The following is a 25,063-nucleotide window of genomic DNA, read 5'->3' as shown; positions in this document are numbered from 1 at the left end:
AAAAAAACGTAAAAATTATTTATATTTTTGATCCTTTTATAATTAATACTTAATTATCTTCTTCTTCTAATTCATTTTTCAACTGTGATCCTTATAAAAATTTTGTCGTTTCTCGCTTGCCACTGAGGCTTCTTATTTTATAAAGTAGGGCGAGAAACATGAAAATTTATTACTAGGTGCGGACCTCTCCGGATGTGTTTTTTTTGTTTGTTTTAGGCTTCGTTTGATTATCCGGTACTTTTGTAAAAGATAGTTTTAAGAAATATCATTTCACACAACTCTCCTTGGCCTATTGGTTGAGAGCTAAGGCTTCCAATTAAGAGGTCTAAGGTTCGAGTCTATGTGTATGCGTTGTGTGTGTGAGTTTGCCTTAAATGGCCTAAATGTCCCAAAAAAAAAAAAGAAATATCATTTCTGAAAAAAAAATTCTAATGGAATAGCAGAAAAATAAAAAAAATAGAGTTAAAGAAATAAATTTACGGTTTTAAAAAGATGTCCTATCAAATTTGGCCTTAATCTCTACATAAATTGTTGCCAGATTGGCTCTGCCGCGAGTGAGTAGAACGTGGCCGTTCTCTCTGCTGGAAGCAAGTCTGAATGCGGGCAAACTATTGCATTCGGTCACCGGACACGAAGAATAGGTTCGGACATCCAATAAAAATTTGCCACGTCATATCTTGACTGTGCTTTTGACTTGCGCTTTAGTTGTGCTTTATCTGTGATTTTGATTACGTTTTGACTTGCGTTTTATCTGTAATTTATATGCACTTTATCTGCACTTTAAAGAACGCATTTTATTTTAAATAATATTTTATTAATATCATCCGCTCTGACGGGATGCAATAATTTGCCCTGAATGCGGCTACTGGCTAGTGGCTCGGTGCACTGCCTGCCCGCAAGTAGCTAGCAAGTAGAAAGTAGCAAGAAATCGAAAGTAGGCGGAAACACTGAGACAAGAATTCTCTCTCTCTCTCTCTCTCACACACACACTCGCATTCTTTCTCGCTTCCTGCCCCCGCCTATCGGCTCTGCTCTCATGTTGTCTCTGTTTATTGTCTTGTTGTTTTTGGTCGTTCTTCAGGAAGTTGGAGGCCTGGTTGCGATAGCTGGTGGTAAGTTCATTCACACTCTCTTTATTAGGGCAAGCTGTTCTCTTTCAATGTTGTATGGAGTGAATAAGAACGGCTTTCCGCCTTTCTACAAGGCATTTTCTCAGTTGAAAACTTTATCTTTTGATGTTGTTTTTTTAGATGGGAGACTTAAGTGGGGTTTAGTTCTGTGTGAGCATTGGTGGCTTTCTTCGTAAAATGCTTAACTGTATTGTGTTATTCGATCATTTCTGTTCCCTGGTGGCGATGGAGCTTAACTAGTGATTTTTACTGTTGTTTCTTCCTTATGAATTTTTTTTTACTTGTACATCCGTCGGATGTTTTCAGTACAATGGCGAGAGAATGGTTCTCCCGAGGAAGGAGTTTATTCGCAACGAATGATTGAAGGGCTAATCTGTTTCTTTCATGTGAAAAAGTTATGATTGCTTGGAAAACTTTAGTTTTCAGTTATGTTGACTTGGATGAAAATGCCAATTTCTGAGTTGGATTAATGCTCCATCCACCTTTGCCCCGAGAACAGTGCGACCTGTGTTTGATTAAGAATGTTGGTTGACCAGCATTGTACGGAACATTTTTTTGTCAACTACATAACAAAGAAGTCTGTTCGATCAGTCTAAGACTTCACAAGCTGATCGAGCTTCTAATGTAATATTGGTCTCCAATATTAATATAATCTTTTTGACAACGGGTTAACATGGCTTTTCCATTGAGAGTCAGAGGTTGAGCACCACACTTGAGTTTGGTTGATAGAGGCTCTGGTATAAGTTGGACTTGCTGCTTAACGACATAATTAGTTTTAACATTTCTTAGAGCTCAAAAAGAAGTTCTCAACTGATTGCTTGTTTGGAAAGTTATGAAAGCCTATGAGCGTTTAATTAACCATCCAATGTAGTAAACTTTGATAATCTTCTTCCCTTTCTTACTTCTTTCTCATTCTTGGTGGTTTTTTGATGGAATAACCAAACTTTTGAAGGGCATACTATTATCCTTGAACATCTAGCTGAAATCAGGTTACAAATTCCTTTGGGACGTGTAATTCATTAGTCCTCATCACCTTGAAGGTGATTGGTGAACCACCTTTCCTTTCCAACACTATGTAAGTTGATTTATGTATGTTCCGATGGCCAAGGCTTATGTATGTTGGTGGGAGGATCTTGATGACAAAAAACACTATCAATGCTTAGTGATGAATTTTTGTTGTAACGTGGGCATTTTGGATAGTTGAGGTGAGGGATTGGGTTTGCTTCTGTGGCAATATTTGATGAGGCTGGGAGGCAGAGGTGGAGTGGGGATAATTTAGTATATTTGTAGAAGGGTGGTGGTTTGTTAATGGCTAGGGAAGGCCTTGGCTGAGATGTAGGAATATGCTTTGAGGGCTGGTGATGTAGGTTTTGTTGTGAGGGCTAAACTCAAGAAGTAGAGGCTTAGGGTTTTGGATGTGTGGTGGGAGGAAGGTATTGAGAGTCTTGGATTTTTCATAGGATGCTTGTAAGGTTATGGAGTAGTGGTGGTGGCTAGGACTGTGGGAGGATGTGCCAATTGTAAGCAAGAGGGGAATAGTAATAGATCACAAAGAAAAGATAATGCGTTGGTCTTAGCAAAGTTAAAAGGGTTTGAATTAACCACCAACCTTCACTGCGTGATTTTTCTCACAAGCAAAGCTAAATATTCATACAAAAATACTCAAAATATTATACAATAACTGGTTATGCTGAAATCATACCAAAAATACATATATCTTGGATGACAATTTAGATCACGTTATGAAAGGAAGAAAGTGTTAGACCGGTCCATCGGACCGGTTCAGCCAGTTCACACGGGACCGGCCTAGTGCAACAGAGGTGGAACATCTCCACCTCCTGCGCATGGCATGGATGCCGCGAGGTCCATGGAAGCAATTTTGGAAAATTTTTTGAGGGAATTGTGAGGGAAATTTGAATGGAGGGACTTTTTAGGGATTTCCTTTTGATTTGTATGCATTAAATAGTTTGTTTTCTTAGGATTAGGGCATCTAGAATTTGGCTGAAATTTGAGATCTCTTAGATTTAGGTTTTCTTTGGGCTCTAGTGGCATCTAGAGATTTGGGAGAGATCAATCCTCCTCTCGAATAGAGGATCAATTGTATCTTGCAATTTTTTCTTCTTCTACTAGTGAATTTCAAGTGTTTTCTTCCTGATTTTCCCACTGGTTTGGCAAAAACTGCTGTTTACAGCAGGATTTCTGGCAAAAACTGCTGTTGACAGTAAAATTTCAGTGAACCTCTGCTCTGTTATCCGCTATTTCGGGTTGTTTCCTATCAAATTGGTATTAGAGCTATTTTTGGGACCTTTGGTGGGCTGTTTTGCTGAATTTCAGCAGATATTCTTGGGGTTTCGAAGAATAAAATTGCTGTTTTTGAAGGTCGAAGTTCAGCTTTTTATCTCTAAAAACATTCGGGCATTAATGGCGGCTAAGAAAATGGATGGGTTGGAGGAACACCTTGAAATAGAGATTGGACAAATGAAATTTGAAGTTTTATATCTCCAAACTCAAGTTTTAGATTTAAAAAAAAGATGTTTCAGCCATCCATGATAAGTTAGATTCGAAATTTTCCATCATGAAGGAGATGTTAAAGAAAGTGCTTGAAGGCCAAACCAAAATATCACTGTCGACGGGGAAGGAAGTCGCCGACAACTAGGGAGATGGGAAAAATCCTAAGCCATATGGCAAAGGGGAGATTAGTAGGTGATGACTCGAAAGGGGGAAGAGAGAATATGTACCGCAAACCCCTCTACAGTTAAACTAGAGTGTAACAGAGAAGGATAATTTGAAAGATCTTCTTACTTACTCCATTCTGAAACATTGATATTAAAATTAGATAAGTAAAAAGTAGTCTATTCAAATTATCCTAATATAACTAATTAAAACATCAAGAGTTTCATAATAAGAAACATATAAGATATACCTCAAATAAAATTTACATCTTAAATTAAACAGAGCTTTACTAAAACTTTTAAAATTTACTTACATACCCAAAAATCTTTGTACAATTTACACTTGAACTTTTATACACACCCAAAAAGTATGTAAACCAAAAGCATGATAGTCATCACCCCTTAAGGCCCTACAGGTTCCTTCCCTTTTCATGCAGTACAATTACTACAAATGAGCTAGTGCTCAATGAAATATACTAGAAATGCATAATAAATAATGACATGGGTTAAACATTTCCATACTAATAGTAAAAATGCATAACATTATTTTCCATCTTGTTGTCTATTCAACATTTTTAAACAAGTCATATGATGACTATAAGCTTGTGCACTCTTTTAGCCTTCCAATTCAAGGTTTGATCAAGATTCTCAACTTTTAGAATTGAAGTTGTTCTCTCATTGAAGGTTGAGTCCAAATTCTCAACTTCTAGAATTGAGAGTGTAGACTTATCTCGTTAGGCCTTTCACCCTTTCTTGTGCGAGCCTATCCCTCATATATGACTTATTTTACTTTCCTAATAACAATCATTTTTATCCCCTATGACATATGCTATTATAATCAATATTTTATGAATAATCATAGTCATGAATAAACTAAAGTAAATTAAAATAAATGCTATCAACGATATTTGATATGAATAGATATGAATTGTAATTAGAGAAAATATTTATTAATTCCTATAGCATTATTGGGTATCTCACCTGGTCTTCTAGAACAGTTAGGTAAACTGAATCACCTAAAGTATTCTGATTCTTTCTCCTTTTGTATACCACTTCAATTATACCCTTCTTCATTCAATCCAACCTCTTTCCTTTGCTCTCTTATTTGATTTCTAAAATCAGTTAAATTTTTCAGCCCCTCCACATGCTGCCTTCAGAATCAGCGAACAGAGATGCTTATGGGTGCGAGGAATGACGAAAAATGCTGTTTTCCAGTAATTACAGCAAAATACCTTTATTTTCCTATATGATTTCATCATTTACAGCACACTGCAAACTAGATCATCTATACCTTCTATATCTTCTTACCTTAATGTTGCTGAATTCTTCCCCTACAGCAGCCTTAACAGTCTTCTTTTCCTACAGCATCCACAACAACCTTCTTACCTCTTTTCCGTACTATTTTCAGCCAAGAAGGCAAGAACTACAACAACCCTTGTTTATATAAACACAACAGCATGCTGAATTCCACTTTAGCCCATAAATTTCAGCAACTCCCAACTGTTTCAGATATATTTCAGCAAACATCAGCATGTTTATTTCAAATTTTAGCAAACAAAACTTAATTCCAACATCAGTATAATTCAGCCACTAAATAAAGCCTCTACCTAATCTCTTACCTTAGTTTGCTGAATTATTTTCTTTTACAGCAGCCTATAGAATCAACACTAGCATTTTTCCTACCCAGTTCTTCACCGCCAGTTTCAGTGCAAGAGCCTCTATCGGGTAGGGATAATGGAATAAGAGGAAAGGGCTTGAAACAAAAGCTTAATATAATTATTTGATACCTGCTACCCTATTATCCACTATCAATTTAATAGAAATATCCCAAATCCACTAACGCCATCTAGCTATTCCCAGCCATAGGATCTAATCAACCGATTGCATGCTTGGCTAAATGCTACTACAACATGTATTAAACTATATTACATAACTGTACAGTTAATTACCTATTAACTATTTATTGAAAAGTTGTTTTTTTTAACAGTTAATATGAAATAGCTATGTATTTAAGAGTTATACATATATAAGTAATTGAATATTTTCAAATACTTATATATGCCAAAATGTTTGAAATTAAAATTAGAATTTAATGAAATAAATGAACATTTAAAAGAAGTATATGCTTACATTTATTTTGAAATTTTTGTGTATACAGAATACCTCTCCTAGAGCCTATTCTTAAGGAGGAGCCGGGCAGATGGTATGAGGAGAGGCGTGAGGAGGTGGGGAAAGAACGATGTGCTGATGTGGAGAGGAGAGGGGCGAGATTGGAATGGAAAATGGGTAATTATGACCAAAGGGGGGGGGGGGTTGCTGAATTTTAAAGCGGAGGGTTTTGTTATGATCTAAGGGGTGCTGAATTTGAGAGGAGAAGGTGAGAATTTGAAGAAAGGCTAGGGTATGAACGTAGAATGGATGATTGAGACACTTGGGGGGAACCACCCCCTTGGGGAAGGTGAAGTTATGAAGGGAACAGAGGCAATCTGAGGGTGATGAAGCTGAAGATGCCTATTTTTGAGGGAGATGATGCCCATGAGTGTATCTACAAGGTGGAAAGATACTTTACCATAAACAAGTTGATGGATGGGGAGGGACTGATGGTAGTTGAGATGTGTTTGGAAGAAAAAGCTTTAGCATGGTACCAGTGAAGGGATACGAGACGACCAATAAGGACCTGAAGGGAGTTTAAGGATTGCTTATTGGAATGTTTCCAAACCAATAGGGGAGGGGACTTCTACGAGTAGTTCTTTCCTTTGATGCAGGAGGGGACAATGATGGAGTATCGTTCGCAATTTAAGTACCTTACCAGTTGATTGGATTGGCTTCCAGAGATTGTACTAGGGGGAAACTTTATGAAGGGACTGAAACCCAAGATCCACGCAACAATTAAAGTGATGAGACTTCGGGACTTAGGAGAGTCTATGGAGCTAGCTCAATTGGTGGATGATCAGGGGCACCTAGGAATAGGAGCAGAAGGCAGCAGTTTAGGAGGCTCATACAGGATGTCCGACACCCTTTTGACATCCAAGGAATCAATACCGGGTACTCTTTGGGAGACTTAAATGGAGAAGACTACAGGAGGAAGACTTGAGGACAACTTCAAGAAGCTCACAAAAACATAATTATAGGAGAAGAGGGCGAAGGTGATCTGTTTCAGATGTGACGAGAGGTATACGTCGGGGCACAGGTGTAAGGATTGAACTCTTCAAATTCTTACCGTTTGTGATGAAGAAGGAATGGAGGAGGGGGTCGTCTTTCCACCTTGCGGACAAGGTGGATCTTTGGGAGGGTAGTATTGTTATACCGGTCCAGTCGGTTCACACGGGACCGGCCCAGCGCAACAGAGGCGGAACTTCTCCGCCTTTTGTGTATGCCGTGAGGTCCATAGGAGCAATTTTGGAAGATTTTTTGAGGGAATTGGCAGGGAAATTTGAATGTAGGGACTGTTAGGGATTTCCTTTTGATTTGTATGCATTAAATAGTTTGTTTTTCGAGGGTTAGGACATTTTAAATTTGGCTGAAATTTGAGATCTCTTTGATTTAGGTTTTTTTTAGCAGTAAATAGTTTGTTTTTCTAAGGTTATGGCATAATTATATATATATATATATATATAACATTTTGGAGGTATTAATCCTTAGTAGATATCTGCTACATAATGTATTGCATTTCAATTTCACTTTCATTTATTTATTTTCCATTTATTTCTCTTCGCTTTTTTATTTAGTACAAAAACACCAATTAAATTTTGTACCAATGAAGGTACAACCATTTCCATTTAACGTGCAAGGATAAGTTATGTTTCCCATCAAGTATCATAAAGAGTGAACTCCTTTATTTGCATGCATACACCTTTTTCCTTTTATTTATATTTTCTTTTTAATTCTTCTTTGTATATATATTATAAGTTATTTATTCATTTCATTTGTCTTTATATGCCTTATAAAGAATATATGTACATTTTTAAATTTGCATGTATTTTTAATCCACATATGCTCATCACACACACACACACACATACATATAACATTGTAACTTTAATATCTAGCTTCATCATTATGAATAAAATAACCTTCAAACATTTATAATTAATTAAATAAATAGCTAGGGGACTGTATGTAATAAAAAAGAATCATGTAATGGCTATAAAATAATAGTAATTACCCACTTTAATTATTTTTAGATGTTCAAATCCTTTCAAATCTTCAATTATGTAAAATAGACTTCCAATTCCCATCTCAACTCAACTAGGAAAATCTTCCACTATTGATATTAAGATTTAATTTCATTAATTAGCAGTGAACAACTTTACAAAATTACGCGTCTTCTAAATAATTCTGAATTGATTTGATCTTTAAGGCAAACTTCAAATGAATTGAGTGTCATCTATATGATACTGAAAGTTTCTAAGTTTCTAACTTTTCATTTCGTGAATTACTGAAAACTCTAAATAAATTAAAATTAATTATCTTGAATAAAGATTTCTTCCTTTCTTTTGAATTGAAACTCACCACTCACTAATGTGATTTGTTCTTGACATAATTTTAATTTATTATTTAAATAAATGCAAAATTATGCATTTATCTTTTCTAAATTAAATAAAATTTAAATAACTTTTTTATTTCCCGTAGTAGGAAATGGATGCTCTCTTTTCTTCCTTTCCAAAATTACCTTCCTTCCTATTTTTTCTTTTCTTTCTCTCCCAATTTCCTTCATTTGCAGTTAATTAAACTTTCCTCTTTGTTTAGATTAAAAATCACGAAATGATTTGCAAAAAAAAAATGATAAACAAACCTCTCTTCTCTTTCTTCTTCCTCTCGGTTGCTGCCTTCTCAGTTTCTTTCGTTCATTTGTCGAACTGGATGAAGTGAAAAGAAATTATCTCACGTGAGGAGTCGCTGCATTTCACTCTCGTACATGTTTCCTCACTCAAACATGCGATCCAAACCCGCTAGGTGCACTCCCGCTCGCGTGTGGCCCGTCCAGTTCGTCCGTTCGGTCCTTTTTTTGTACGGGTTCGCTCACCTTCTGCTGGGGCCAGTTCATTTGAACCGGCACCGGCTGAACCAATTATTACATGAAGTAGTAGCGATGGGTTTAGGATTATGGGATGATATGCAAACTGCGAACAAGTGGGGATTAGGAATAAAACACAAAAAATAGACCTTGTAGTCAATAAAGTCCCAAGGGTTTGGATCAGCCATGAAGCAGCCTCAAGAGGTTTTGCTCACAAGAAAAATCTAGTATTCATTAAAAAATAATAAATATTATACATTAGTTGATTTTATCTAAAGCAGAAAAAAAATACATCAATTTCGCATGTCAATTTCTGGTTAAGTCATAAAAGGAAGGTGAGTAATTCTAATTACAAACAATTCTGCAATCTTGATTGGAATTTTCTGCCAAATTTATTGGAGGTTGATTTGAATTTTTTTCCATTACATGTTTTGGAGGGAAGAAAAGTTGCCGTTGCATATATAGAAAGTAGAGTGGCGTGTGGTTTGAAGCATGTGTTGAATTTCTAAGTGTAAGGACCAGCCAAGTCTTGATCATTCTTCTCTGTTTTAATTAGATGGGTAATATTGATGATTATCTGGAGTCTTGATGCAATGCTCGGATGATGACAATAAGCATATGTTAGTGCTGCATCAAATTATTTGATGGCTTTACTTCTTGCAACACCAACAAGCCTTTAGCCTAAAAGTTGTGGGAACGCCTTGATTTTAAAGTGAAGTGTGAAAGGATAATAATGATCGACTCTTTTTGTGTAGAGATTTAAGATGGCCTTTATGATGGGAAATCTTAATACTGATTTTTTCTTTTTGTATATAACTAATCCCAAAGAAAAAAAAAAAGCCAAGATTATGAATAAGACTACAGCTGACTCTCTTTGAAGAGGGAAGATTTAGATCAAGCAAAACTAAGGATGACTTAATGAGCTTGACTCAAAGAGAGGGAACCTCTTTATTTTCTTGCTACTCCTAGGTTCTTTCTTGAATATTCTCTCTCTTTTGGTCCGTCCTTTTCTTTTATTTTTTGAGTCTTTATTTTACCACATTGAAAAACATTGGGATATGCTTCCTTCTCTTAAGTGGACCAGTTTGTATGTTCTCATAAATTGCTAACCATAATGCGACGGTGTAAGTTGAAGAGTGATGATTGAAGTGATAAAGTTAGTATCATCTCCGGTGAGAATAGGATAGTGAGGGTTGATCTCTCACCCTTTCTATTGATTGTTACAGATTCTTTAATGCCAGTTCACTTTACTTTCTTTATGTATATATGTGTTTTGGCTATATATCTTCTGCATTTACAGAAAGAAGTTCATAAAAAAAAACTTATTTATATATCTTTTGTTAGAATGTGGGAATCTCAAGTGATCTGTGTTTTTTTTGGGTTAGATAGGATTTTCCTTTTTTTCATAATTCTGTATTTATCTGGTTTCATTTCTGCTTTTATAGAATAACTATTAATGTCTTATGCATGCTAAATGCTCATTCATCTGAGCAGATTGTCCTCTGGATTTTAGCTGGGCAAATTTTACCTTGGCAACTTCTGCTTGTTCAGATCCAAATGCGAGGGGACAATGCTGCCGTTACATTAATGCCTTTGTTACAATTTCCATTGCACATTATGCTAATGAAACGGGCAAGCTAGGGGTTCCATCAGCATTCTCTGAGATTTGCCTTACTTCTGTTTCTGAGACATTTGGTTTGCATGGAATTCCGCATCGTGCTACAGTTTTCTGTGGCCTGGGCCCGAAGATTCAAGTTTCTTATCAGTGCAGTGGAAGAGGAACTGTGTTGGAGATGATGCAGTCTCCTGACTTCGGTGATGTCATTGTTAACTGTGAGATGCCGCTCACATTAGAAAATAATTGCAGGAGGTGTTTAAACTCTGGCATTTTATATCTTCACCGTCTTTTAGGCCCAGACAATAATGTTGCATTGAGTATGTGTCGTGATGCAGTTTTTGTTGTCCTAGTGACCCAAGGTGGCAGGGTGTCTGCTTTTGACATGGCCAGCTGCTTTTTTGGTTTACAAAGGCTGAGAAACCTCCCGGGTACAATAATTTGAAGTATAATTGCTTTTGAAGACTTACTCCGTGCATGAACTTAGTATATGTTTTGTTCGTTTTTTCTACTCTGGTTCCCAACATGTTAATTTAGTTATACCACAGATGTGGCAATAATTTTTGGTATACATGCTTTCTGCGATTTCCTTAGAATCATCAAGTACGTTTGTGAGAAGTTTGTATATCTTTAACTTTGTTGTTCAAATTATCTTTTATAATGGCATTGCTCCTATATTTCTTTAGGTTGCAGTTTATATTCATGTGCCTTTCTGCCTATAATCTTTTAATCCACTTAAGGTTGTTTTGTAGTGCTTTAACGTCTGAGCTATGTTATTCTCCTGGAAGATTAAGAAAACAAGTAAACAAGGAGGAATTTTCTTATGTTTTTTAACTGCTAAAGCATCCTTTATTAACCATATCAGTGTCAAAATGAGTTAATGGTCATGTTTTGGGATTCAACCTGAAATTGACCCTTATAATAAACGTGTCAAAATGATAGACCCACATCCAATGTGCTGGCAACCTGGATGAACTGAACTAGACCCAATAATTTGGTTTGATTAAACAAAATTTATAACTTGTCAACTATAGAATTTTGTTAAATTGATAAAAAAAGGAGATTATACCAACAACGAAAAGAGTTTAAGGAAAATAAATAAATGGGTAATTTTCAAGTCAAAATTGGGTTCACAAGTCAACCTGAACCGACTTGTATAATAAACAGGTTAGAATTTTGGACTAGAACCTTAATTGTTTGGCTTGGATAGGTTGGTCAGGTAAATTTTTTACACCTCCAGTTAACAATTTGGATTACCAAATGATTCACCTATTTTTTGTTCTTGTAATTAGGGGTGTAAATGAGTCGAGCCGGCTCGAACTCGACTTGATAATGAGCTCACAGTCGAGCTTATCGAGTTTCAAATTCAAGCTTGAGCTCAAACTCGAGCTCGCATATTAAATGAGCTTGAGTTCGAGCTTGGTTATACTCAGCTCGTCGACTTGCGAGCTTGCTCAGTTAGACTAATATAAAAAAAAATCAAAAAGCTGTATTATTAAAAAAAAATAAAAACGTTATCTATTTCTCTATATACTACCAAAAAACCTACAAAATATTAATTGCATTTAATGCAATAAATGCAACTATTAGCTTTTGTTCAGCTTTTAAAAAATATTATTTGTTTTTTTTTAAAAAAAACTTGCTCCTCTCTTCTCCTACAAACAAGGCCGTTATCTTCAACAACTCTTCTCTAACTGGTCGCTACATGTGCTCATGATTTTTTTCCCAACGAGTTCGACCTTAAGTTCGGTGATTATGCATCCTCACTTGCTCCTTTCTCCGACAAGCAAAGCTCACGAGTTGGCATCCTAACCTCCTCCTACTTTGAACCAACCTTACGATTTGAGCTTAAGCCCCTTACAACTCGTGTGACTAGACGTCCTGACCTCCTTTTCCGATGAAGCAAGCTCACGAGTCGGTCTTGAGCCCACTGTAAATTTGGCGCGCTGAGCTTGAGCTCACCATTCATCTATGAGTTGACGAGCTGAGCTCAAGTTAGCCCAAACTCGAGCTCGGCTCAACTCGTCCCTACCTGTAATTTTAGTTAATTTTTTTAAGAGGGTTAAGGTTTTCTTTTGTAATGTTTTTCTATTGTTGTGTTTTTTGGTATAAAATAAAGTCTTTGCTACTCTTACAGAGGCGATCATGCTGTCGCACCTGATTTTGATTCCTTTTAGTCAACTTGGAGTATAATAAATAGGTAGAATTCCGATAGACATCTCTTACTAACACCCATCTTGAACTACTTCCGTCAGGATAGAGTGGGTAAGAAACAATCTATTTAGACATTCTAACACAATAAAATTTTCAATTTTTGTAATTTATCTACACATTTCATATTTGAAAGTATATTCACAGCAAATAAAATACAAAGCTTTTCTAAATTTTCAAATAAAGTTTATATACCCAAATGTCTTATTATATAGCTTAATGCTCTTACTTCTATGTACAACCCAAAACTAATGTACCCAAAATGTAATCACCCTCTTGCCTAGAGCCCGGGCTCCTTTCCTTTTCCTACAGTACAACCACTGCTGGTGAGCTAAAACTCATTGAAATATATAATTCTAGTACATGAAAAAAGAAACAATATTCGACATTCAACTGTAAATATTGTGTAAAGGATAAATGCATACAACAGTGCCAATCAATGTGTATTCTTTAACTTTCACATATTTCTTGTATTGTTTATCTTCCAATACTTCAGACAAGTCATATGATGATTATTGACTTTTGAACACTTGCAACTCTCCCATTCAAGGTAGGATCCGAAATTTTAACTTTTCAAATAGAGATAGTGTTGGGTACCTTCGGTATGGTCCCTAAGGCGTCCTTATCAGGTCTTTAGTCTTTACTTTTGCGGGGCTATCCCTCACATATGATTTTTCTCATTTACTTTTTTATTTACCTTTTCATAAAGCTTCACATTTTTAAAATATATATTTGTATATCCAGTAACTCAGCTAATGATGAACTTAAAAGAACCAATTACATATAATATGATTAATATGGGAATAATGTTACCACAATTATATAAAAATGCTATCATTTTCCATACTATAAATTGGGTATCTTACCTCATTCTCTAGGGTAGGAGGATATATTTGTTTTTCTACAATATCCCGACCACTTTTTATTTTTATAAACAACCTGAAGAATGAACTTTATTATTTATACATGAATTCAAATAAAAATACCAGGATATATGAAAAATCTTAAACTTTTACCTCAATAAAACTCCTCATTCAACTCAAATTTCCTTTCCCTTTTCCTAACCTCCTTCCTCCCTTCTCTTCCTTTCCTTCTCTTCTCTTTTATTTCTTACCGTACTGCTTTCTATAATTTCTCCCACAACAACCCCGCTTCCATGTGCAGCTTGTGATTGGAGCTCCTAGGAACTTGCTCCTTCGACTTTTCTATAGACTAGCGGGTGGGAGGAATTGAAGAAAAATGCTTTTAATTAACTTCTTAACTTGCTAATATAATATGCACTAATAAAATTTCCACTACAATTCCACTACCCAGCACTCCCAGACGCATGATGCAGCTCCCAACAATCAGCCCATTGCATGCTTGGGTTAGTGGATATGCTACAGTAAAATGCATTTAATTAGTTTTAAATGGTTGTATGCTACAGAAAATTAGTTAATTAATTTTTAATAATATCAATCAGCGAAATGCATACATATATATTTCTTTTTGTATCCTTTTGGCTTTTACTTATATGTATCAAAATGATTGAAATTAAAAATAGAATTTAGTGCAAATATATTTGATATTTTATGGAGGTATGATAAAATTGGGTAAAGTTTGAGGAAAATTCATGCTTACTTTTTTGAAAAATTTAGGTATTGTACATGCTGCTTGTTCTTCATGGTCACAATGCCATTGAGGCTTGCACATGCTGAGTAGCGATTTTTATTACCCACTTATGATTGCACTTGCTACACACTTCTTTGAGGATGATAAGCTTTACCATATGAAGAGGACTTTGTACATATGTAATCTGACTCATATCCCTGAATCCTAAGATCTATTGGCTTTTTTAACAAATATATTGACTTGATAGAAGCAACATGGCTATGAAGTGCCCCAACTCTCAAGCCATGAACTAGTTGGATGTTGACACCTTTGGCTATACTTGTGGTGTATACCACTTTAAATTTATGAGCCCCAAATATGAAATTTATGCACTAGGAATATGTATTCCCACATGATAAGAACTCTTTGAGTATTTTATTTCAACATTTGTGTTCTATTTATTTAATCATGGTGTGATTTTATAGGAAACATGCAAAGTAATGAAAAAAATAATTACAAAATGATACAAAAGTCCATATATTGATGGGTAGGTAGTAGAGATCCCACGGATCAACGAAGCCAATCGAAGAGGAAGGAACGAGGGCGGAACTCATGTTGAGTATGGGTCCTAGCTGGCGTAAATTATGCTGATGTTTCATGCCCCTTTTAAGCATATGAATGGATGTCATCCATTCTAAGCTTGCTTGACAATTTTTTAAAAATTGCCTAATTATATTTTGATTTGAATATCAACAAGTTGGTTACATATAGAGTATATATTAGACCATTGTTAAACTTATCTTTTATAATATGTCTAACTTTAATATGCTTTGTACGTTCATGCTGCATGGGATTACGTGCGACATTAATGACCGACTTGTTATCATAATAGAACCTCATTGGATTTTTTTAATTCAACCTTTAAATCTTCTAGGTTAATTTTTAGCTGTAACAATTCAATGATTTCCAATGCCATAGATCTAAAATTGGTTTTTGCACTAAATCTTACTACCTCATTTTATTTTTTTCCTACAAGTCACATTGTTGTCTTTTAAGAATGTACAATATTCTGAAGTTGACATCATGTCAACTATAGAACCCATATAATTTTCTTTTATTTATGCTCGAAGAGTCAAATTGATAGGAAATACTTGATTTCAAGTATTTCCTAATCACTTTGGCAACAAATCTCAAGAACAACTGCTGTCCACAGCAGTTAAACAGCCCAAAACTGAGGAAAAACAAAGAAAAACTGCAGGAAACACGGATAAAAGACTTGTATTTTACTAATAGATGCAAGAAGAATAGCAAAGATACAAGGATCCTCTATTCGAGAGGAGGATCGCACTCCCCCAATCTCTAGAATACGATGTAGAGCCCAAATCAACAAGAGAAAACAAGAGAAGCTTCAAGACAATAACACATAACCCTAATCTTCCCCTTTACTCTCTACTTAATGCATACAATTCAAAATTGATACAAAAGGACTTAATTACCCTCACTTCCCCTCCTTTTGGCTCCAAGAACAATTTGAATTTCAATGGACCCCACCGATTTTCCTCCCTGTCGCTTCCGCCTCCTGTGCCGCTCGTTTCCGTCTTCGGTAAACGAGAGCCGGCCCGCTGGTTTGGGCCGGCTGGACCGGTCCTCTCTGGACCGGTTTAACACAAATCCTCTTTGAACTTTTTGAATATAATAACATTACCAATTCCTTATTTTATTTCTTGACGAGTTTCTATTTCTTTTGTCAATTTCATGAGAATCTGAGTTCAAAGGTGTATGGGTATTATAATAGTCCATAGAGGGAAACTGTGTTTCTATTCATAGGAAAAAAGAGAAAAAAAATGTGACAATGCAATGATGAAGGCTTTAGCAATGGGAGCAGTTTGTGATAATACAATGATAAAGGCTGCAACAATGGAAATGTTTGTGACAAGGCAACAATGAATAAAACAATTCTATAAAAATAAGAGAATATAAAAATATGCAGCAATGAAGGCCACAGGATTGTGATAATATAGTGGTAAAGGTTGCAGTAATGTAAATACAATAGAAAAAGCCAAGGCCTCTGATATCATGCTAAGAATTGGATTGAATTGATTAAGTATTTCATTCCAATATTTGTTTATATTTCTACAATTATAACAGGGCTTCTAATAGAAACATACAAATCAACGAACAATAATTGCAAAATAATCCTAATAGTCTATTGATTGATGTGTAAGTAATAGGGATCCCATAGATCAATGAAATGTCATCCAAAGTGAAAGGAGGGTGGAATTCTTGGTGACTTTGGATCCATATGCAAGCATTTCACACCAATAACTTAATTATTTACTAAATGAGTTATTTCATTATGATGATCTATTATTTGCTAAGCTAATTGCATTCCCAAGAGTAAATTCTGATGAATAAGAGATTAATTCAGCTTTAATGCTTCCTTAGCGGCCTCTGGTAGAGCCAGATCCAGTTGTAGATTATGTAATGAAAAACGTAGTTTAAAATGCAACTATGAATAATTGAAACAAGCATTAAGAAACAGCCTGTGTTAGACCACCCATCACCCAGGCTTGCTGTTATTTAGTCGAATTGTATCTCAATATATGCTGTAGTGTGTCGGATCATCATCATCATCTTAATCCCAACTATATACAAATTACATCTCGTATACCAAATAATCAACTTCACTTCCGTGGAGTGCTCCTTGAAATTTAATTGTACTTTGTAACTCAACTATTGTAGTGTTTATTATCTGTTCTTGTCAATGCACTTAACTGAAGAACCTAACTGCATTAGCATATGATACCTTTGAATCTCAGTCCTATAGGGTGTGCCAGATTCCTGTTCCTTTACTTTTGCTTCTAGTATACAGCACTCCTTTTCCTCTAGCATCTAGTACTCTTAAAAACATGAACCTCAATATGTGCAACCAGAGCAATTATCAGGAGGATATGGTTATTGATGTATATAGCATACATTGTTTGTCAAAATCTTTGTAGAGCTTGTCCCAAATTTGAGTTTATTCAAGTTGGTACTATCTTCTTAATATAAGTGTTGTATGTCCTAAAGCAGGATAACCTAATAAACTGTTGTAGAATGACACACGGCACACCAGTTAATGGAATTTTTAAAATTTTATCTGCTTAATATAAATTGATGATGCATCAATTTTGTTTCTTAATCTTTCATGAATACGTTTGGATTCCCTTCTATCATATACTACCCTTGCACCCTGTTTATCTTTTTTCATAGAATAGTAAATTAAATGATCCACTGAATCTAAATGCCTGCATGGTTGTACATTTCTGCATTTTTTTGTTGATATTTCTTTTTTATAACATTTTTGGTGTTTTTGTTAATTTTTTAGGATCATGTTCTCAAGTACCATCGCCTACTTGCATGGTTGTAGATTTCTTTTAAGTTTTTGTAAAAATTCCTTTTATGTAACCTTGTCTATGATTTTCGTGATAACTTTTTAGGATTATCTTCTCAAGTGCCACGGCCTAATTCTCCTCCAAGTCCGCCATCTTTCCAAAGCACTGTTCAGAACATAACCAATGTAACAGACACGCCTCTCAAGAAACATCAGCACTCATACCTGCTAACACTAATTCCAGCAGTTGGGGTTGTGATTATAACAATAGCAGTTCTCTTACTGCTAATTCTGTTAATACTTATTCACAAGAAAAGGAGGGAATTAAAGTGTTCAGATGACCACCTTGAGAAATCACGGAGTTCTTCACCGATACCAACCGTCCATAAATGTCAAGATGGTATGTAGAGTTTCTGTAGCTCTATGTGTAGTGGTGTTTCTAGTCTTTATAGTTCTATGTTTTTTGATACACATTTTTTATGTATGCAAATATATAGATGTATATTTGCAGGGTTTATAGCTGGCTTTTTTTATCTGGGCATGCCTAATGGCACAACATTAGATGACGCAAGAAACTTTTAGATCCTTGACTGAATCACAATGTATAAACCTTGTCTCTCGACTATGAACTTCATATTTTGGGTATATATAGTGTTTTGAATGTTAGAAACTGGCTTTTTACACGTGAATCTGCTTCATATTGTTTAGCAGGATGTGGTAATATTGAACTTTTTGGCTACATGGTTCTATTATGATTTTATTTGGAGTTTCTGTAGGAGAAAAGTTACTGATTACATGAAACTGTTGGCTTTTACTTTTGCTGCACTTTGAGACTAGGTTTAACTAAGCTTTACAATGTCTCAGCTTGTGTTGGCTAATCATATCAGCATATGCTCAAGCAGGGTTTGATCTTGTAAGCTTCACCTCTGCATTGTTTAACTAAAATAGGGGAGAGACTAAATCCATAGAACCAAGTTATGCAGGACAATCACAAGAAGCTTCAACAAGATCAATTTCAAGATCAGAAACAAAAAGTAATTAATTAATAATTTTCATTAATTATAATTAATACAAAAACTTCATTATTTGTTTAAGTTGATTTATTTAAATTTGCATTTCATTTAGTAGAAACTTGGATTATTCATGAAACTAACTAATTGGAAGCATTAAAAGAGATGCTTCGTCTTTTCAATGGAGGAGGTTGCAACTAATTTAAAATTGAGAACTATATTTCATGAAAGATTCAATGGCGGGGAGTTACCAAACTCACATGACTATCCAATAAAGGGAGGAAGGTTACAAATGTAAGGAATAATTAACAATTAAAATAAAATAGTGATATATCTTGAATATGATGAGGCACCCTACAAACACAAATTCTTAGTAAGATGAAGGAACCCTCCTCCATTTGAAAGCTCTCGGTTGACAAAGGAAGAACTACAAAAGTTTGGATCAGAACTTATGGAAGATTAATTGATTTAACTGTGCAGTCTACGAAGGAAATTTCTTTTGGGCTCAATATTATTATGTAGGACAAGTAGAGGAAGCTCCAAGAAGGTTAATTACAAGATCACAGATGATAGGAAATTAATTAATTTACTTTATTAATTTTGTAAATATATAATTAATGCAAGCACTTAGTTAATGATGTAAGGTAGTTCATTTTAAATAAGCTGGTTCATTCAATAGAAGCTTGGAAAATGCATAAATCATATTAATTAGTGGCATTAAGGGAGATATTTCATGTACTACCCAAAATTTCAACTAGGTGAGATGCAATTTTCTTCTAAAATAATATATCTCATTCTTCCCTCATCTTGGAATCAACATATCTGTTTTTATAAAATTCTACATTCCATTTCAATCATTTTGATTTTTTTTTTTAATTTTTTTATCTTTATTTTATTTTCATTTCAATCATTTTGATATGTGTAGAAAGATAGACATAATTAGGGTAGAGTAGTATTGATAAATTAATTTTCAAAAGTTTATTTAATGTTATTGTTGCAAAATTATTGTATTGTAGGAAAAAAATGAAAATTTCCAAAATTATATGCATGCAAGGATAAATTGACAAATTGATGGTGAGGATAACCTATAGGATAGTTTAATTACATAATTACTCAATTAAATTGCTGATCACTTAAGCTTATCTAATCCAATATTTCTGGTATCCATCTCATCCTTATCTACTCCCTATAAATAACTAGAAGCATAAACAAATCTGAAAGGAAGGAGGCTCTCAGTATAAGAAAACGAGAAAAAAATGGAAAAGGAAATGGAAATAAGAAGAAGAAAGAAGGGAAGGAGAAAGAAGAGCAGGCTCTCAATATAGAAGGGCCTCATCATAATAAAATAGAGAAGGGAATATGTGGAAAAGAAGAAGAGAAGAAGGAAAGAATTAGAAGAGAAAAATGTCACGACCTCGCCCGGGGGCTTGAATTAATGAGGCGGGAACAGATGATCGGACGATAAAATCATAAACTAAATCTATTTCCAGTTCAATGAAAGAGCTACTAAACTTTAAATGTATAAATTGATATATATATATATATATATATAAAATAAATTAAATACCTTTCTTCAGGTGCCTCACGCCAATGATACACATTTCTGTCTCTTCTACTCATTTGATTATTTTAAACTTACATGAAAGAAAAGTTAGAGCAACAGTAAGCCAAAGCTTAGCGAGTAACACATGCTTCTAAAGTACAGTAATTCAAGACAGTAGAAGTAATATGCTTAATGTCACTAGTTTCTTTTCATTTCTTATCTAAAATTTTATATTTCATTTAAACATAACACTTTAACATATGTATAAATCATAAATACATATCATATCCTATTCAATTTACTTTCATCATATATATATTCATATCTTTCTCATTTTTACATATAGTAGCACTGTCATAGGAGCCACCGTCTAGTACCAATGAAGGCACTCATTTACCATATCATTTTTCATAACCTTTACCATTTTAACGTGCACGAATACAATGTCCCCAGCTAGTACCATAAGGGAGTGAGCTCTATCATTCAATATACACATGCAACCATTCTATATATCAATTATATCATATTCATTCATATATTATAATACTTTGCTTTACATTAAGCTTTATGCACTAATATATAACAATTCATTTAATATGCGAGAGATAAATCATTGATTCATTTGCAATGCAGTAACGTAAATAACTTGCAATAACAATTAGATGAAATTTTAGAAATAATACAATTACTGTAACATAGAAACATGCTTACTCATCTTGATTCAAGGGATTTAATTTCTACACTCGTACTTCTTCCTTCAAGGTCAAAAGATTATCACCTATAAAAGCTTCCAGTGTTCTCTTCTAATTATGAAATCTTTCACTATTGACATTACTATTTTAATTTCATCATTTAGCACTTGACACTTTATAATTCCACAATAATTCCAAAGCAAATCATTAAATTGATTTGACTAACATCTTTAAAAATAATTTCGAATACATCCTTTATCATAGTATTAAATGGCTCTAATTCCTTCCAAAACCTCACTAAAACTTTCCTTCTTCCTTGAAATTCTTCCTTCCTCCACCGTTGAACCAAATTTTATATCAGTTGAATTCTTCCAACATAAAAATCAAAATGTATTTCTTATTATTTCTTCAACTAAAGAAACGATAAGTGAAAGTATATAACATCAACTAAAGAACTTACTTTTTATAAGAAAGAATTTCAAATATCAAATTCTTCTCCACCCTTTTCTTCTCTTACTTTTATTTGAACTTTCATCCTTTGCTTAGATTTGAAATCATATGATGATTCGCACAGAAAAAAAAAAGAAAAAAATTTCGATGAACATACCTTCTGCTTCCTCTTCCTCTCTATACTCTTCTTTCAGTTTGCTTCCAATGAAAAATAATGAGTGAAATGAAGATATGATGCACGAGGAGTCACTATATTTCTCCCCCGTACGCGATGCTTTGTTCCAGACTGCGAACCGAGCCCACTCAAAGTCTCCGCGCACGCATGCGGTCTGCCCAGGTCGCGGCCTTGTTCGCTGGATTTGTCGCTCAACCCGCTTCGTCCGTCCGCCTATTTTAATAATTGGCCGGTTCAAGTGAACCGGCCAGACCGATTCTTACAAAAAAGGAGGGGAAAAAAAGAGGCAGAGGAGAAGAAGAAAAAGGAGGAGGAGACAAGGGAAAAGAAGTGGAGAAGAAGTAAAGAGTGGAAGGAAATGAAAGATAAGGGGAAGGATAATTAAAGATTTTTACTAAGAATACTATTTTAATGTTTCTTTCTACAAATTGAGTATTCGAGTTTATAGGGTTGAAGGCTTAAATGAGAAGAAATCAAGTTGAGGTAAGAATATTACTTAATTTTAATTTATTTAGCTTTGATGCGACAAATTAAAAATTCATCTTAAATTAAAAAATTGTGATTATTAGGTTGCTTATGAAAGTATAAGATATCATGGTGATATAAATCTGGATATTCATCCCGATGAAGATCCTATTATTCATGTGAGATATTTGATCTCTAATATCAGGGTCAAATTATTCTTTGGGCTAATATTCATTAATTTCTATAATTTCATTGAGCGGCTATATACATGTAAGTAGATATTATTTTAATGAATTCAAGCTATTTTTAATTAGATAAATTCATCAAATTATTTGATAGAAAATATTATTTATTTAGGCTCATAGAGATTGACTATTACTTATTATGTTACCTTTTATGCATATTAAACAGATTAATTGATAACAGATGAATATCTATGCTAAGCAATTTAAAAGTTAGTGATGATGTAAAAATTAAAAAATACAAATGAGATTACCACCCCCAAATCATATCTTTGGGGGTGATGGAATAGTTTGAAGCTTTGGGCTTTGAAATTATTAGATTAATATTGGAGATGAATAAGATTTGAATTATCATATCCCAATTGAAGTCTCAGGATTTTTTTTTGTTTGACTGAAGAGTTATCACATTTTTGAGGCGGTGGTGCTGATTTTGGAGTACAATTTTGTTGAGATGGCAGAAGCATGAAGTTTTGTGCTCTTGATCAAACTGTCAATGCTAACCAAGAACTAGTAATTTGTCCGGTGCATATCAAAACTGATAGCATCTATTGAAAAAATAAACATGAACTTAAACCTTTTTTGTTATTGAGTTATTGCGCGCAATTGTTCACCTGGACCACTATCATTCCTTGGTAGCTTAGTTTCTTTACAATTGTGTTGGATGCTAAATGGGTTTTAATGAACCCTTTTATTTGTGGTTCTTTTTTTTTTTTCCTGTCTTCAACTTAGATTTCTCTTGATTAAGTTTATTTATCACAACTTTTGTTCAGTTACGTGGTTTTTTATCATTTAAGACATATGTTGTTGTGGCAATGCATTTATTTTAGAGACGGCTTAAGGCCGTGAGGGCTGACTCGGTAGTATTCAGCTTTATCATGAAATATTTGAAGAACCTTTTGAAGTGCCCACATCATGAATTGCCTATGTGGATACAAGTTTGTTATATGTTTAGGGATCTTTAACTTCATCTTTGTGTCAATCAAATCTTTTATTTTGTAGGCCCATCTCTCATGTTCCAACGGTTTAGCTACAAAGAGACAATGAAGGCAACAGATAATTTGAGCACCATCATAGGAAAAGGTGGTTTTGGAACCGTCTACAAAGCCCAGTTCAGTGATGGGACCATAGGTGCTGTGAAGCGGATGAACAAAATATCCAAGCAAGGTGAGGTGGAGTTTTGCCGAGAAATGGAACTTCTTGCTCGGTTGCATCATCGCCATCTTGTTGCTCTCAGAGGCTTTTGCATAGATAGAAATGAGAGGTATTGCTGTAATTCCTACTCTTCTTTCAGTTGGCGTTTTGAGGAGCTTGTAGAAACTATGCATTTTATTAATTTTTTTTTCCTTATTATGCTATTCTCTTATAAAGGTTTCTCGTGTATGAATACATGGAAAACGGATGCTTGAAGGATCATCTTCATGGTAATATAGTGTCATTCATGGCTTGTTACAATTTCTTTGGTTTTTATTGCAAATCACATTGATTTATGTCTAGTGTTGGAAACTATATATCTTGCAGCTCCAAGGAAAGCTTCTTTAAGTTGGCCTGCTAGATTACAAATTGCTGTCGATGTTGCCAATGCATTGGTAAAATCTAACTATATGCATTGCAAATCAATTCTAAGTTACATAAATAGTATGCATTATGCATCTTTTATTCTATGCTATTATGTTATTTAAGATTCAATCCATTTTTCAAATTAAGAATTTATGCTATGTTTTATTAATTAAGGCAATAAGGAAATATTGGCTATTTTGCGTCCACTTCCCGTTTTTTTTAATTAGCACTTAGTCCAAAATAGTAAATTATAATGCAGGAGTACCTCCATTTCTATTGCAATCCTCCTCTTTGTCACCGAGACATAAAGTCAAGCAATATTCTTTTGGATGGAAATTTTGTGGCAAAGGTAAACAAGGTTACTTGCTTATGTTGATATTTCATATTGTTATTAATTAGTGTGATGTACCTTGACAACCTTCTGCTGTATAGGTTGCAGATTTTGGTCTTGCACATGCTTCAAGAAATGGAACGATTAGTTTTGAACCAGTGAACACTGATATTCGTGGAACTCCTGGTAATTTATTGTATCGTATTACGCTAAAATATTTTTTTCAGTTCTTTCAGAATAGTAATCCAAGACCTATTTGAACATTTTGAAGATATTTTCCAAACCATGCTTTCATACGAAATAGCTGAAGCAAAATAATTTTCAAAATTATGACTATGAAATTAATGCTAAAATGAAATTTAAACTTTTTTAATCTACCTGCATCAATAAACAAATTTGCCGGCAAACCTAGATGTCTCAAATCACTAATATATTTTGCCAACCCAAAGTTGCTGAGCTTTGATTTTTTTCATCTATTTCATGACCAGAACAAAGGGGGATATACGTTATGTCACGATTTTTTTGAATCAGAAGAGAGATTCCATAAATGGTGAATCTATTCACTCCAATAACCGAGTTAGATCTGATGTATCACAGGGGATTTGCCTTTCTAATTGATTCCTAGGGATTGGATAAAAAAAATATATGATTGGTTGGGATTGGCTCCATTCCGCACTAATGGAAAGTGCTTGAATAAAATATTGATTAGCAGATATGTTTTATTACTAATTTATCTCCTCATAATTGTGGGCATTCTCCTCTTTATTATTTTCTTTTTGTATTTGTTTTGTATGCTTATATATGGGTATCCATAATTAGACAAAAATATACAAGTGATTTTTCTTTAATGTGATAACAGAGCAGGGTTAATGCTAACACTCAGATGCCACTCTTCCCTCTGTTGTTTCTTTCACAAACACGTAGTGCTAAACTTCGCCTACTTACACCTAATTCTCTCCTGCCCACACTCACTTCTAACTTATCGGGAGA

At 34.4% G+C, this 25,063-nt stretch overlaps 1 protein-coding gene across 2 annotated transcripts in view; it reads left to right on the top strand.

Annotated features, from left to right (window-relative positions):
- Positions 1-841: 841 nt before the first annotated feature.
- Positions 842-25,063, top strand: part of LOC110094310 (probable receptor-like protein kinase At1g49730) — a 68,943-nt gene continuing 44,721 nt past the window's right edge. The window contains exons 1-8 of one of the 2 annotated variants that reach the window (XM_020819514.2): positions 842-1,112; positions 10,371-10,865; positions 17,715-18,008; positions 23,185-23,446; positions 23,554-23,606; positions 23,704-23,771; positions 24,002-24,091; positions 24,175-24,259. In XM_020819514.2, the coding sequence (XP_020675173.1) occupies positions 1,037-1,112; positions 10,371-10,865; positions 17,715-18,008; positions 23,185-23,446; positions 23,554-23,606; positions 23,704-23,771; positions 24,002-24,091; positions 24,175-24,259 (1,423 nt within the window). In that variant the 5' untranslated portion in view covers positions 842-1,036. Of the gene's footprint in view, positions 1,113-10,313; positions 10,866-17,714; positions 18,009-23,184; positions 23,447-23,553; positions 23,607-23,703; positions 23,772-24,001; positions 24,092-24,174; positions 24,260-25,063 lie in introns of both variants that reach the window. The other variant, XM_020819513.2, reaches the window with a different exon arrangement.

Source organism: Dendrobium catenatum, unplaced genomic scaffold, assembly GCF_001605985.2.
Source record: "Dendrobium catenatum unplaced genomic scaffold, ASM160598v2 fragScaff_scaffold_290, whole genome shotgun sequence".
In the NCBI taxonomy this organism is placed as follows: Eukaryota; Viridiplantae; Streptophyta; class Magnoliopsida; order Asparagales; family Orchidaceae; genus Dendrobium; species Dendrobium catenatum.
Note: the sequence above shows the minus strand (reverse complement) of the source record. Positions and strands in the feature narration are given on the sequence as shown.